The following is a 15,279-nucleotide window of genomic DNA, read 5'->3' on the forward strand; positions in this document are numbered from 1 at the left end:
CACTAATGCAGGTGAACAAAATGACTTGAGCACTGAATTTACAAGTTGATGACACAGAAATTTAAATTATGTTGCTATGTAAATTCATGTTTCTGGGTTATACGATATAAAGAAGCTTAAGGCTGAGTGATGCCGTGTTTTGAGGGATCTGAATGTGGTCATGATTTAACAGAGTAATCTATGCTGTCTGCAGTTATCTGATACAGATTTTAATAGTCAACTACATTCTCAATTTTTTTGTTTTACTAATTGGATCACCATTTAGTTCATTAAATGTAAGAAAATATTGACAAATGCCCAACACAAGTTTCAATAACCCTGAATCAAGTTGTGAAATTGAAGGTTTTTAAATTATGATTTTAAAACAGAAAAAAGTTATACATTCTCACATTTGAGAAGACAGAAGGAGTAAATGTTTTGTGTTTGTTTTTTAACCTAATAAATGACAAAAAATGAATAATCAATACGCTGACTATACAATAAAACCTGTATTTCCTTCCATGGATAAGGCCTGGGATAATGTAAAAGGGTTGCAGAATAATATTAACTGCAGCACCTCAGACAAATTGACCAGTTTACATTGACATCGGGGCATCATCATTTTTAGACCTTTTAAATAACTTAAGGTTTTAACAAATTAAAACTACATTTATTAGATTTTATTATTGCAAGGCAAGTGCAGTAATACCTACAGATTAGTAATCTCAGAAGTAAATTAAACATTATGCAGAACACATTGATTGCATATTGAGTTTTGGATTAAGGAGTGGTAAAAATATATATATTTAAAAAGCTGGCTTTATACTGACGTTTAACAAAGCGGACACAGAACAAACTATCTCCAGACTCAACTTTGGGTTTCACCCTCAGTCAATTGTATGCATGTTAGAAACAATCCACAAATTCTACCAGGCAACACTTGCATACAAACTGAAGGTTAGTCATATTCACCAGGAATGTCACAGGAGCTCTATATTTTGCATACATGTGTAGACATATTCATAAATAGAGCACACATTTGATCTTACTCTCCCCCACTGTCAATTCTTTATTATAATGGAAAGTTCTGACGCCAGTGAGGGAGACTTATGTTGACATTGATGAGTCGCAGGAAGAGAAACAAAATCTACATGTTACCTGTTTGTTTTTATCGGCAGGAGACTTTTTTTTCTTTTTCTTTTTTTTTATGAGACAATATATAGATATGACATCTAATGGAGACTGAGAGCAGCTTGTGAACTAATTAATGGATCTGACCTATAACACTGGACTATTTTATTTTAGCTTTAGCGGATTAAAACTGTGGTACCCGTTTTAATCATAGTCTTTTGATGAAAATGTATTCAAGTTTTATCTCAGTTTTAATCATTCTAATTTTTATCTGTGATAATTTGGTCTCATTTGCTAAGCATTTTGAAGCTAAGGTGTGGCCAATTTCGCAAACAGTTACCACAAGGAACTTTTTCACAGTTCTTAAGAACAGTTGGAGAAGTTTGGACATCTATTTTGTGTTTGCGCTGCAAGAATGAGAACCATCAGAGTTCTTCGGGGGATGTTTTTTTTGTTTTTTTTAGCTTTTACTTCAGGGCAGGTGCTTTCCCAGCTCAAGAGAAACCGTAGAGACCCACGAGTTGGATGATTGGTTCACTGCTTTACCTTGCAGTCAAAAAGCCCTTTCCCATTTTGGAGCTGTGCTGTTATATCGCTCTCTTCAAAGCCACCAGACTCCCTTGACAGAAATAATCATTTTACCTTAATAAGTTTGTATTATTGTGGGACTTTGGTGGTGTTTTACCACGTGTTCAGACACAAACTAACCAAGGCAGTTTCTAAATATTGCATGACTCTGATCAAACTGGGGACTGAAACTCAACTCTATCCAGAAATCTATAAAGCACTTGTCTCCAAATAATTAGTCAGTTTACATGACAAGTTTAATGTGTTCAAAGGAAAGAATATGTTTCTGTTAAAGGCTTCAGATCGCATTTTTCTGGTAAACAATTTAACTCGAGACGTAAACTTTACTGAACGCAACCTAGCGTGTGTCAAGTCGTTTCGAAAGATGAAAACATTGTAAAAGGAATATAGTATAACATGGCTATCCCAATGTAAGAGCCACTTCAATTTTACCTGCTCTTTTCTGATGAAGTCTACAGAAAGTAAGCTGCAGTAATTAACCTGCAGTGTGCCCAAGTGGGGGAGGCACTAAACTGAGGAGTCTGACTGCATGGCCTCAGAAGTCTGCAGGGTTCAAGGACTCGGAGCCCATGTATACTCCAGGTGTTCATTATGAGGCCCCCAATACATCTAGAAAATGCTTACGAAGAAGGAGATATTGATCTGGACTCTAATCAGCGAATACCTCCCCCTAATGTATTTGTTGCTCAGAAAATTGCAAGCCATTTTACAAGGATATCGTTGGTGGGTTCAAGTACAAACAATAGAGAGGTTGCAGTATTCATGAACAAGAGTGCAGAATATGGTATTTTCTAGTTAAATCTTTCTGAAATGATGGCAACTTCACACATACAGAAAAGAACTTCATGACATTTTTTTTTGATCGTCGATAGATTCACCCTTCACAAAACAATTGCTAAACACTTCAAAAAAAAAAAAAAAAAGTCTACAGAAAACGCAACTGCATTTGCTAATAAGCAATTCAAAAGGTGTTAATCCAAGTACTATATTCAGGACTAACAGACAGCAAATTAACACAACTTTTAAGTTTAATGCTACAAAGTGCAGGCGGGTAGAAATTATGCAAACTAACATTTGAGCGTAAATATTTTGATTCTAAAATGAATAAGCCAATTAGAGAGCAGAAATGCTGTTCTACCAGCTCGTGGCTCAATCGACCAGATCGGCTGTCAAAACCACAGATTTCTGTTATTTAGCTGTGTTTAAGGTTTTGTTTCCGTTGTCGTGATAAATCGACTCAGTTAAAACGTAGCCATTAAGAGAAATTCCAGCACTCAAGATGGTGCGTCTGCCAATGCTGCATCCTACCCAGAAAGAAACAGTTATAAGTAAGGCAGAGACGCAAATTGTGTATTTTGTGATACACCATTAATTAAAGTACATTAATGTAATCACTTGCTCTAAGCAACAGTGACAGCTCAACAGCTCCATTTCACAACAACTTCACCCTGCGAGTGCTTTTATAGTTATGACAGTCTTCATGTGATTTTGCTGAATATATCTTTAGGTAGGCCCTGGATCCTTCATAAATGTTATAACAAAATGCACATTTGTATTGAGCATGTGTTGAATGCACCATACTGGAAAAAACATAATAAATATGCATAATTTAATGTTGCTTAATAATTTAATGCAGTAAAGCAATACCGATTCTACTTTGACATTTAATATCAGAGCTGTGAACACAGTAATTTCCTGTTGTCAGGGTCAGTGGCATGTCTGATAAAAACCAAGGGACTTACTAAAATGGAGGTTCTGTGTAAATGTGTGTACATGTTGTATTTATAGATGCTGTTTGCCTTCTAGTGAGACACATTTATCACAGCTCAATACATGCTGACTTTGTATTTATCACCTTCAAACCAATGTAATTCTCTCATTTAACACACCGGCAAACAAATAATACATATTCTAGTTGTCATTTTAACAGTATTTGCACGACTGGCTAAGGACAATTTCCTATCAGACTTAACAAGCAAAGAAAACAGACTTGAAAGGTTTAATTACATTCAGCACAAAAATGCTTTTGTTGATTATATTGATTTGTGCATTTAATGGATTACAGTGCTGCTAAGAACATAACTAACCCACAGGGAAGGACCATCTGACTGCACTTAATTGCATCTTTCAGGTCATTGTTTAGGTTTTAGGGCTTTGCAGATCACCATTTTGATTCACTCTAACCACCGGCGGCGGCGGCAGCAGCAGCAGCAGCAACAACAACAACGTTTGCTATGAGTATATAAGCAACTGTTGGCCCCTAACAGGAAATAATCAGTCACTTGTACTTTCAACTAATTTCCCCTGCCTTCAAGTGGCCAAAAATGTGACATGGGTGAAGGTCAAAAGACCAGCAAGATCAAATATTATTCTAAAGGAATATACATATATTAATCTATAGCGACAAACATTGCCGTACTTGTCAATGAAATCATTTAGCATCAAGCCTTATGAAACCAATACGCATGCTGTTTCGTGAAGTTCATTCACCTGCACAACTGTGAAAAGGGAAAAGTTGCATGTTAGATATTGTATCACAATAATTCCCTTTGCAAGTCCACGGCCCTCTTAAAAAATAAAATAAACAAGGGCATCTCATCTACCTCCTAGCAAAGCCAATCAAAAAGCCTAGAATTCACCAGCAAAAGATCAAGGGCCAGGTCTGGGAAATGTTGCCTGACAGGCTGTTACTGACAGACCAGTGTTTTATGGAGGCTGTAAATATACGAAAAGCCTTGGGGACACTAAATCTTTCCCCTGTTACATTGTGTGTAGTGTAATTTGTTTTAATTATGCATTTAGATGAGATTACAAATAGATAAATTGAACTGCTTTCACCTTGGTATTTCATTAAGTCTCGCATCTTTGAAACTCCTTTAAAAAAAAAAATTCTTAAAGAGTTTTCACCATGTTGATTTTTTTTTTTAGTTCACAAGCCCTACACATGCATGATATTCTCACCCCCTGGGCATGAAATCATACTTCTACTATCTTTCATAAACCTGTGACAAATGAGAGCCCAGGTAAAATGCCAACTAATATCCCCATTAGAAGTATGCACTTGTTTTTACTTCAAATAAATTAGCGTGTTTTTTTGTTAGGTTACACACAGCTTATAACTATCAGGTATGCAGTCTAAAAGCCCAACCAAAACTGTATTTGAAATGAGAGGCACTATGCAGGCACTGCGACAGAGGGATAAAGCTAAATTTTGTCATCCTCTTCAGATGCCCGTGGCAAAAAGTCGAGGCAGGGAATGAGTAAGCTGTCGAGAGACAAGAGGACACGAACGGGAAGTGCGAGATTGCGACGGAGAAAATATGGAAAAGGATTCAGCAAGGAGATTGCAAAATATAAGAGAAATGTTAAGGAGCACTAAGTGGGATTAAGGTACATAGAAAAACAGCAAGCAGAGAGAGAGGCTGGGGCTTACTGCAGAGGCCAGGCATGTCCTTTTCATGTAGGCGAAAATGATACGGTATCACATCAGGTTGAAGGAACTTAAATGTCAGGAGATGTGTATGTCAAAGCAAGCGAACGTCCCTCTGACGGGAAACAAAACCCTGACAGATGCAGGGAACAAGAGATGCATTATTAATAAAAAGTGGCAGAAACAGTTAACATGTGCCATGCCAAACTGTCATGACAATATGTAATAATTGAGGTCACACCATGTGGCAGTGCTGTGGCACCATTACCCCCACGCGCCATTCCACTTCACCGGCTAAGGAGACAAGCTCTGGTCTTGGTAAATGATCATCATTAACACTGTATAGAATTCCCACTCCATGAACTCAGGAAAAGAACAAAAAACACTCGGCGTCAAACCAGTAATGTAATAAAATTATATTTTCATTAAAATTATACATTTTCCACATTTCTCTTTCCACAATTGCAAAGCCAGCCTTACTTTCCCTGATAATAGGAGATAGTGTAGATGGAAACAAATGATCGGTTGTGGCGAAGCCTGACCAAAACAGCCATTGCAGCTTTTCCAGATCTCAAAGCTTTAGCTGATCTTGTAAAAATGACTTCAATATGTTGTATTAATTTAGAAAATCAATAATTTAACTGCTAATGCAGTGATGCTGTTCAATTGAACTTATGTGTAGCACCTGTGTATGAGAGGTATATTTAAAGACATTTTATGGTGTTCAAATTAAACTGAGATTCTTAGCGATTACATTAATTGTTTAATCCCTGTTGAATGTAAAATCATGGAAATATTATTATATTTTTAGAAGATTCTAAAGTTTATTTTTAACAAACAGTCTAACATTGTGTTTCAGTCTGCCTGCAGACAAACTATTTGTAAACTAATACTGGGGTTGTACCACTTGTAGTGTACCTAATTAAACAAACCTACACAATGAATCGTGTTGGATGGGTTAAGGCACAGACCACATAACCGTCACCAACGGTCACATACCAGTCCACGATTTGATTTCCAGCTGCCGCCTCTTTTGATGCATTTAATACCCGTTGCCCCTCTCGACTGTCACGTCAAAATGAAGACAAAATGCCAAAAAGACCCCCTAAACTTTTTTCATCCTAAATATCTGCACAAAGATGCTGGGATGCCAGAAAATATTGTAAAAAGTGGGACCTTTGGTAACAATTTTCTGTGTGACGTGAAACATAAATATATTTGGAAATTCTAAGGTAAATACTCCACTTAAAAAAGCCAGCTATTATGCAAAGATAAATCCTTTGGTCAGAGAACTTGAAATGATGATAAATGCAATCATAAAGCAAAGGTCTCCTTGGGTCTCATGTAAGCTTAGATTAAAGCAAACATGCAACAGATTTTTATAGTGGCAAGTTTAACACAGCCTAAGTCTCAATCCTTGAAAACTCTTCACTGAAAGATGGTGAGAATTTGTATCAGTCAGAAGGAGAGGGAAAAAAATGGAGAAGGGGTAAATACAACTTGTAGCTATGGGAATCGAAAAATCATAAGGGATCGGAGAGAGAAAGAGAATGAGTTAGGAGTCAGTCTAACAGCATCAGCTGTGACAGTAAACCCATTTGCTGTAAGGGCAGCATACTGTTTGCACTGCTCTATCTACAATCACAATTACAAGCAGTCAAACTCATGGCCATCAAGTCACTGAGTACATGTCCCAGCAAACTGGTGAGTATGTGCCTGTAGTGTATAATTTGCTCAAGGAGGGCATTTCCTCTCCTGCATGAAGCACATATTTTACTGCACTTCTACAGGATGTTACTGAGCTGCTATCGTAAACTTTTCGTTGACAATAACTTTGTTGCAACTACCAGGTTTTTGTTGTAATATCGGCCGGATTCAGAGCTGGTTATGTGATAATTGTTCACAACCCTTTTTGGAAGATGCTATAGAAGGCTGAATGTTAAACGTCTATACAACTTCATTATTCTGTTTCTCCAGCCCAACGCATCGCACACGTTCTAGTGACACAACATCAGTGCTGAGGGAAAGGCCGAATATTTTCCATATGGAGTTCCACTAAAATCCAGGGATTAAGCTATGAAGGCATCTTCAAATATCTGCCCCCACAGCAACTGAACTACTACTACTACTGTCACTTCAACTACTACAATGCACTACATTACTGCAGTTGATATGTAGTTATTATCTCTGCTAAAGACATATTGGTCTTGTACCGCAGAATCTCTCAAAATCACTGACAAAAGGGACAAGAAGACAGATTACTTTTGGGTAGAGACAAAATAGCCATTTTCCCCGTATAATAAGCAGGTATACGCCAAGGCCATTGCCCAGTTCTCTGCTATAGTAAATACCTTGTTTGGAAGCCTTGCAATGGATTTCAAACTCTTAAATTGGCCTATTTATAATGCAACTTAAAGACTCACAAAATACTGTATTTGGACTATGTTGAGTTGCCTCCTGGCCCAGAAAGGTTCTTGCTTCAGGCAATAACTCGTCAGACAGGCATGCTAAAATCAGCAACCACATTTTAAGCCAACAGCCAGGACATTTGGTAGTTGGACAAACAATATCAGATTTAATTGGTAATCAATTTGCAACATTTGCATTGTCAAGCTATTTGTATTCTGGGGAAATTACTGCTGTGCAGATAATAGTTCAAATCTGTGCAACCATCACACCCTGCCTGATCAGACATCCATTACAGCCACAGGACCACTGTAGCACATCATGAATGAAATGGGCAAGCTGTGAAGTTTGTGATTTTATCTGCCAGAGAGAACAGCACAAAACAGGTGAATTCCCTGCTCAATGGCAGTAATAAATAAGTATTATCACAGCAATGGAATTACAGGTGACTGGGTCGCACTGAAATTCTGCTGTTACAGAAAGGATCTTCGGCGAGATGGTTGAACAGATATTCTTCTCAACAGAGAAAAGAAAAATCTGTTCAACATATTGGCTGAGGGGACGACAGGGTAAAAGAAATATGGAACAGCGGTTGAAGGACAGAATGGAAAAATGAAAAGAGCAGTTTCATTGCTTCTTCCTTCACAAATCTGATTGATTCGATTTCGCTAAAGAAATCAATGTGGGTTTTCCTGAAGTCACCTCTTGTGGAAGTTTAATAAAGTCCAAACTGTTATTTTAAAGATTAAAATATGTAAAAGGACGCATGCTGACCAGCAGTGTTGAAATGATTCAATTACTGTTTTTTTCACGTGACACATAGGCAACTGTGGTGGTGTGAAACAAAACATTTAACTCTGAACAAACAGGAAAAAAAAGTGTTTATATTAGTTATTTTCAGTTTTTACTTGAGATGGTTAGAAGTTTGTGACTCAATATCCATATGACCTGGTTTTATTTTCAACACCGTGGCATCATAATGGCAGCTTTTCTGTTGCTGAACCTAAACTGTCAAGTGATACTGAAAGTATTTGAAGAGATATGACAAGAGATTACACAAACACTGTCATTTCAAAATTTGACTTATGCACTGCCTTCGCAAAGCGCAAAAGATGACGACAAGTCTACATATAATCTCAATGGAATTTAAAGTGTATAATGGATTCAGACTCTACATCATCATTTGGATATGTTGGATCAAATATTTTCTGACACACTTTCTCACCAGTGAAGCCAACGATCAGTGTCCTAAAACAATCAGATATTTTGATTTGTTTCTCCAAGTTTAATATATATTTACTGTCAGCAAAAGACAGAAATTGTGATTTCTTTAGATGAACGGTTAGAAAATTAAAGCCCAGACAGGTACGACGGCAGCCTTCATTTGTGCTAAAAGGAAAGCTTTTTATACTTGAATAGATGGCAAATTATTACTCTCTCAGCCTTGAAAAGTGAAGATGATTTCAATGACATAATAGCTCATCATTTGTTCAACAAAAAGTAACAGGACAGTGTTTCCCAGAGTCACATTAACCACAATCACATTTAGTCACAATGTGTCTTTTGTGAGACACACAGCTCTCAGAAGTATCTGGTGTGGCCACCGTTTGCCTAATGCAGTGTGACACATCTCCTTCTCAGAGTCGATCAGGTAGTTGATTGACAGCTAAGGAACGCTGGTCCTCTCCTCTTTAATGCGCAGCAACATTGCCTGATATTGGAAGACGCTGTTGTGCACGCAGATCTAGAACATGTGAAGGTCATGTGAAGGTATGAAGGTCATGCAAGAACTCACTCGCCACAATATGTTTGAGCATTCAAATTTTTGTGAATAAAATGTGCCTTTTGTTGGTTGTCTGTAGCTCATACCTACTCATACACATCAAGACTGCACATTTTTGAGTTCCCTTATATTGTGACTAATCCGAGACACACCTGTTCAATATTCACGCCGTTTCATCAGCATCTTGACGTGCCGTACCCGTCAGGTGGATGGATTATTTGACAAAGATGAAGTCGGCACTGACAATTATTTTTAACAAATTTGAGAGAAATAAACCATGAATTTTTGCTGAAGTAAAAGATATAAGATTTTTATGCACACAGAAGTGTTGTGTTTATATTCTTGTTGAGTGAATAGCTGTCAAAAAGTAGTCTGTGAAAATAATTACTAGCTGTCATGTTTTCTTTACACATGCTTTACAGTCCGTCTCCTCTGTCTTTGTGATAACGGCAACTGAATTTATAAAAAAAAAAAATGTGCATTGAAATTAGCTATTGCTCTCCGTCTTATGAAAGCAACAAGAAAACCAGTTCCAAGAATTTCTACACATACAATCACATAAAGGTTTGCTGAGCTGTTGTAGCATTTATATGAACCCTGATTAAATTAAACATTAAATGATCTGTGTGGCTGAGAGTGCACCGAGCTGTACGGGTGAGGGAGCTGTATGATTTAAAAAAGATAAAACTCTCGCCTCGCTCATAGTTCATAAAGAGGATTACTTTATATTCTAGTATTAGGTTATGAATAGGTGTTAGCCGAATAGACTGAGGTGGGCCGACCCCTGTTGAATCTTAAGTGCAGATGTCTTAAATCTCATTTGGATTTTATCAGGATATGTGACGCATGAAATAACAAGTGTAAATGGGGATGCAAATCTGGCAGTGAAAATACTGTACACAGCAATCCATGTACTTTTAAGGTTTCACTGACCATGTAAAACACCAACAACGACAACAGCAGCAGCAGCTCCATCTAGTTTAAGAAGCACCACCACATAGCAGCTTAAAATCTAACCAGATCAAACAACCTACTCATCCACATCAAAACCAGCACACTCCTACAACAGCACAAGAGCGAGACAGTCAGAGGAAATTAAGAAGTGTGCCGAGGCTTCTGTTTCCCTCCGGGGTTCCCCGGGGAAATTCTGGGCTGTGGGTTGAGCTTCCCAGCCAGATCTTATTCTGCTTTTTTCTGTATACTAACCCCATCTCCTTTTTCTGGAATTAAATTTTTTTCTTACACGCAACAGCAACTCTCTATACACAGATGAAGGAAAGGCAAAGCGAGCAACTAGTTATTAAGTGTAAGTGCTGTCTATTACACATGTAAACATTGTGTCAGAAGACGAGTTAAGAATGAGATGATTTTTATTATTGTAATAAAAGGACAACAACCAAGGTGAGTGACTAAATAGATGGCAATGTATTCTTTTTCCACTAGTGCATGTATGTGCTACGATTCACTTGGAACCCTCTTTGCAAGTATGCCGGTATCTGTAAAGCAAGTTAACTACAGAATAAGTTTATTGCACTCAACATAAAGGTTGAAGTTGATGTTTTCTGTTGACTTTTGTGCATCTTTTGACCCTCCAAAGTTTGTTTCCCACAGAACAAGAATTGGTGTTGTGGCAGAAAGAGGAAATAGAAAAGTGAGACACCTACATTGCCCATGTACTCAGACAGAAGGTCCTGAAGAGCCTGGCGCACAGAATTGCATTCGGCCACGATGCGCTCCCTGCGGTCGTCACGTGTGCAGGAAGAGTCGGCCATGAGGGCAGCGCCACTGATAATGCTCTCGAGGCGTTCCTCCAGAGAAGGGCGGAAGCGTTCCTCGCTGAACGCCAGGGGGTCCACGATGATTTGTTTCTGTAAGGAAAGGGTCATGAGGGAAATTACACAGGGAGCCAAACAAATGCAACAAGTCATCATGGTGCGCTGATCTGTCCCTCTCCATGACTAAAGAGAGAAATCTGGCAAGCCAGCACTGCTGATCTGACTGACAGGTCAGCCGGAAAACCAAGAGGTGAGAATATGTTGTCCTTCTCTGTGTGTAGGACATATTAAGAATAATATTGGTGTGTAGCAACTTCCCAAAATCAGTGCTCAAAGAGCAGGGAAAAATGATTTTTTTTTTTAAAAAAGAAAAAATATTAATAAACATCAAAATAGCTTAATGGCTCAGCAATAAAAATGATTATTATTAGGGAGTGATTTAAAAGAGGATAGTGATTTGGTGAGTCTGTGATTTAAAAGAGGATAGCGATTTGGTGAGTCTGAGCTCCTCAGGCCGATTATTCCAGGTTGCCTGAGAGAGGCACGATCCCCGCTAGTCTTTAATCTAGACACAGCCAGCAGGTTTTTGTCGGAGGACCTCAGGCTGTGCACAGGTAGGTTTGGGAAAAGCAACTGTACAGTCTGGAGGCTCACCATGAAGAGCCTTAAAACATAAACGGCAACAATAAATCTTAAAAGCAAATCAGTAGCCCGTGTAATGATTTTTCCTGATTTTAGTAAAAGTCCATCAGCTACATTCCTTACAAGTTGGATCCCTTTAACTGATTTCTAGTTTACAAAATTGTAAAAGTCCATTGCAGTAGTCCAGTTGTGATGAGACAAAGGCATGTAGAGCTACTTCTGTATCCGAAAAGCATGAAATTGGTTGAATCTTGAAAATATTTTTTAGATGATAAAAACAGGACTGGACAAGCTTGCTGTGGTGAGATTCAAGTTCAAAGGCCAGTGGTAAAAAAAAAAAAGAAATACAAAAAAATACAAAACATACAAAAGAAACATTGTACAGACATGTGGACCACTAAAGTTCAGCAAGTACTGGATGCAGATGTTATGCACTCAGTTAAGAAAGTGAAGCTGACATGAGGCTGGCTTCTACAACACTGGAGTAATCCAAAGCATACTTCCAAATCACGCATACAAGCTGATGCTTTGGAAAACAGCCCCGACAGTCCCTGAACTTGAACATCATTAAAAAATCTGTGAGGATATATTTTATCAGGAAACCAAAGAACTGGCTGGAAAAAAGGTTCGCAAGCCGTGTTATCTGATTAAGGGAGTAAATAAGTTCCGTCCAAACTTTTTCACATGACAGAATTTTTGTTAATGGTTTTTGAATTCACGTAATAAAAAGTAACAGTGTGTTAACGTTTGAATGATGGTTCATTCTAGATTTCTTTCTTTTTACTAAAATCAACAATATATAGAATTTGCCCAGGGATGCCAGAACATTTACATACAACTGTATGGTGCCTTTCGTGAAAGGATTTCATTTCCTTGCCTTTATTATTTGCAATTTGAGGGAGAGAGATGCTATAGTAACTCACTCTTCACTTTTATATCTGCAGGATGAGAGACCACTTAAATGTCTCATTTCACAGGGGCAAGCCTGCTCAGAGAGGCAACTAGTTGTCATGCTGGTGAGGCGCTGCAGAGGGTAAAGGTATCACCATGATGTTTGTGGCAGCCAAGGAAAGAAAGCCAACTTCACCGATGACAAATGAACTCTTCACTTCTGCTGATGCTTTCTTGCTACAAAATATTCAAACATTCAGCTGTTAGGATTGTGGTTTATTAGGCAGGCCGCCCTCCATCACGGCCACCTCCAGCCCCCTCCATTCCATCTCATCTGACCTCCTCTGCTTGCGTGTCATATCACCATGGCAACAGGCACACGAGAGAGACATGGAGGAGGAAGCTAGAGAATGGGGGGGTTGACTCATTTGCTAATTTTGCCTTGTATTTGAGAGTGGGCATCAGAAAGGAGGTATTCTGGAAAAGGCCTGTATCCGAGTTTTTTAGGGAGTGACTTTATGTATGATTACTTGGAAAATAATCATTGATGCGACAGATCTATGGGACTGAGCGGTTGACATTTTATTTAATACTGATTATCCTTTAGCATATCCTGTGTTCTTGGGAAGAAATGCATTTATAGTTTATAATCGTCTAACATAAATTTCCTTAGTCTGAGTGGCCACCCATTAATGAATTCCTGAATACAAAAATATGCAAATTAGTATTTCAACACTAGAAACAGGAGAATCCAGTGAGTAACGTTACTTGTGATATCATGTACAAAGTTCGTCTTTCTCAACCCATCAGCCTACTATTTCCCTAAATATACAAATGTATTTAGACCATTAGCCGCATGGTTTTATATACTCACTTGGGAGAGTGCTTTGGTGTGCAATGTTCACTTGATGAGGGAAGCTTTTAGATATATGCCCAAGTACCACATTTACTACTTAAAAAGGTTAGTTTAAATTTTTCATTAGTCTTGCTGAGAGCTACTGACTGAAATGGAGAGTGTAAGGCTTAAGTATGTAAGTACGTATTCTACACTTTAATTTTGGCCAGGCCTCTCGGAAAAAAAAAGGTGTTGCATTTCAAGAAACTGCCTTGTCAAATACAAGTATTTATTTCTCCAATCAAATTGGCTACGACACTTTCAAATCAGAGGCAAGAATTAAATACAGGGCTGCAAATTCCTTTTGGATGCAAGATGGCTTATTGCGGGAAGGAAACACATTTACAGCTATGAAAACTGAAAAATTGCTAGTTAAAACGGTAGATTTAAGTAGCAATTTGTCAACATCAGTGAGTGATTCTGGCTGACATGGAGCTCATGCCAACATTGTTGATTAAGTGCGAAGTGCAAGTGCAACACTGTTGACTGGTGGCAGATGGTATCTGACATCCAAACAGGACCTCCAGTTTGGTGCTTCTTTCATGTTTTTTGCTCCAATTATTGTACACTAACAAAGTCAAATCATCTGAGGCCAGAAAACCCAGCACACGCAGCAGTGACCTCAGAGTCATGAGTCAAAGGCACTAAAAGATATAACTGTTACCAACCTGTCTGACCACAGCGTAGTGAGACGGAAACACTGAGCTTGTTGGCAGCTCACTGATCTCCACTGGTCAAGTCAGTCACCTGACTTCAATCCAAGAGAGCATGTGTTTCACAAAAAGCCCCAAAACGACGAGTTGAATTTGGCTGCACTACGTTCCTGGCAAACTAACCATCAGGAAAGATACCAAGTGCCTGGTGATGTCAATTGGTTACACACTCCAGACAGATGAAGGTCTTGCTCTCCTCTGTCATGCGAACAAATACAAACAATTCCCAAACATCTCTTCCTCCACCAACAGAAAAACTAGGGCTGCCCCTGTTTCTCCTCGTTGCCTAGTCCACGCGTTTATGAAAATATATATTTTTGAGACACCAGAAAATGACTTAAGCTGAAGGGCTGACAAAGAATGTAAAAAGAAACATCGTTAACACCGAGCTAAATTACGGAGAAACATAAAACTGTAATAATGAGCTTTTAAAATATAACTTTCACAAGCGCAAGCGCGGCGTGAGCTGCCTGTTAAAGATAATGCTTACAGCAAAATAAATATTGTTTCTGAATGGAAAGTGAGCTTTTTATGACTTTATTTCAATACAGTATATTGTATCTTTGCCTAATCGCATGTGGGTCGAGGCTCCCAACAGATTAGTGTTTGTATGTGTGTGATTGGTAATTAAGTCTTTACTGTCAGAAGAAACTCTGCAGTGACGTGGAGGCACAGACACGTTGCATGTTCCTTTTTTGAGGGGCAGTGAACACGGTGCACAACATCTGGATACCCATTATACTAAAACTTGGGCTCATCGGGACACTTTCTGACTGATTGCAGTAACTTAATCAACGCTACAGGCATTCACTTTGGAGAAGCTCTGGTTATGCGCTATTAATGTTACTTTTCAATGCTTTGTTTCCTATTTGGGAGAAACCACTCGGAAAAACCTTGGTTTGTAATAACCGTAATTAATCGTAACTAAAGATTACGCAACTAAACAGCACATCACATGGCCGTGGGCACGTAAAGCATTACCATGCAGATTGCATCAATCACGGTGGAAACAGTTTCACAGCACGAGCAGTACATCGAGTTAAGAC

The 15,279-nt window shown here is 38.5% G+C and overlaps 1 protein-coding gene across 2 annotated transcripts in view; it reads right to left on the reverse strand.

The window, feature by feature from the left end:
* ctnna1 (catenin (cadherin-associated protein), alpha 1) overlaps positions 1-15,279 on the reverse strand; it is a 296,556-nt gene that overhangs the window by 267,052 nt on the left and 14,225 nt on the right. For both annotated transcript variants that reach the window (XR_011310847.1, XM_069696918.1), the window contains exon 7: positions 10,982-11,185. Coding sequence is in view for 1 of the 2 variants with exons in the window: in XM_069696918.1 (XP_069553019.1) it covers positions 10,982-11,185 (204 nt within the window). In the remaining variant the exon portion in view is untranslated. The remainder of the gene's footprint in view (positions 1-10,981; positions 11,186-15,279) is intronic.

The sequence above is a fragment of the Brachyistius frenatus genome, unplaced genomic scaffold (assembly GCF_029030835.1).
Source record: "Brachyistius frenatus isolate BFR_SWC_R1_liver_20210118 unplaced genomic scaffold, ASM2903083v1 Contig_22, whole genome shotgun sequence".
In the NCBI taxonomy this organism is placed as follows: domain Eukaryota; kingdom Metazoa; phylum Chordata; class Actinopteri; family Embiotocidae; genus Brachyistius; species Brachyistius frenatus.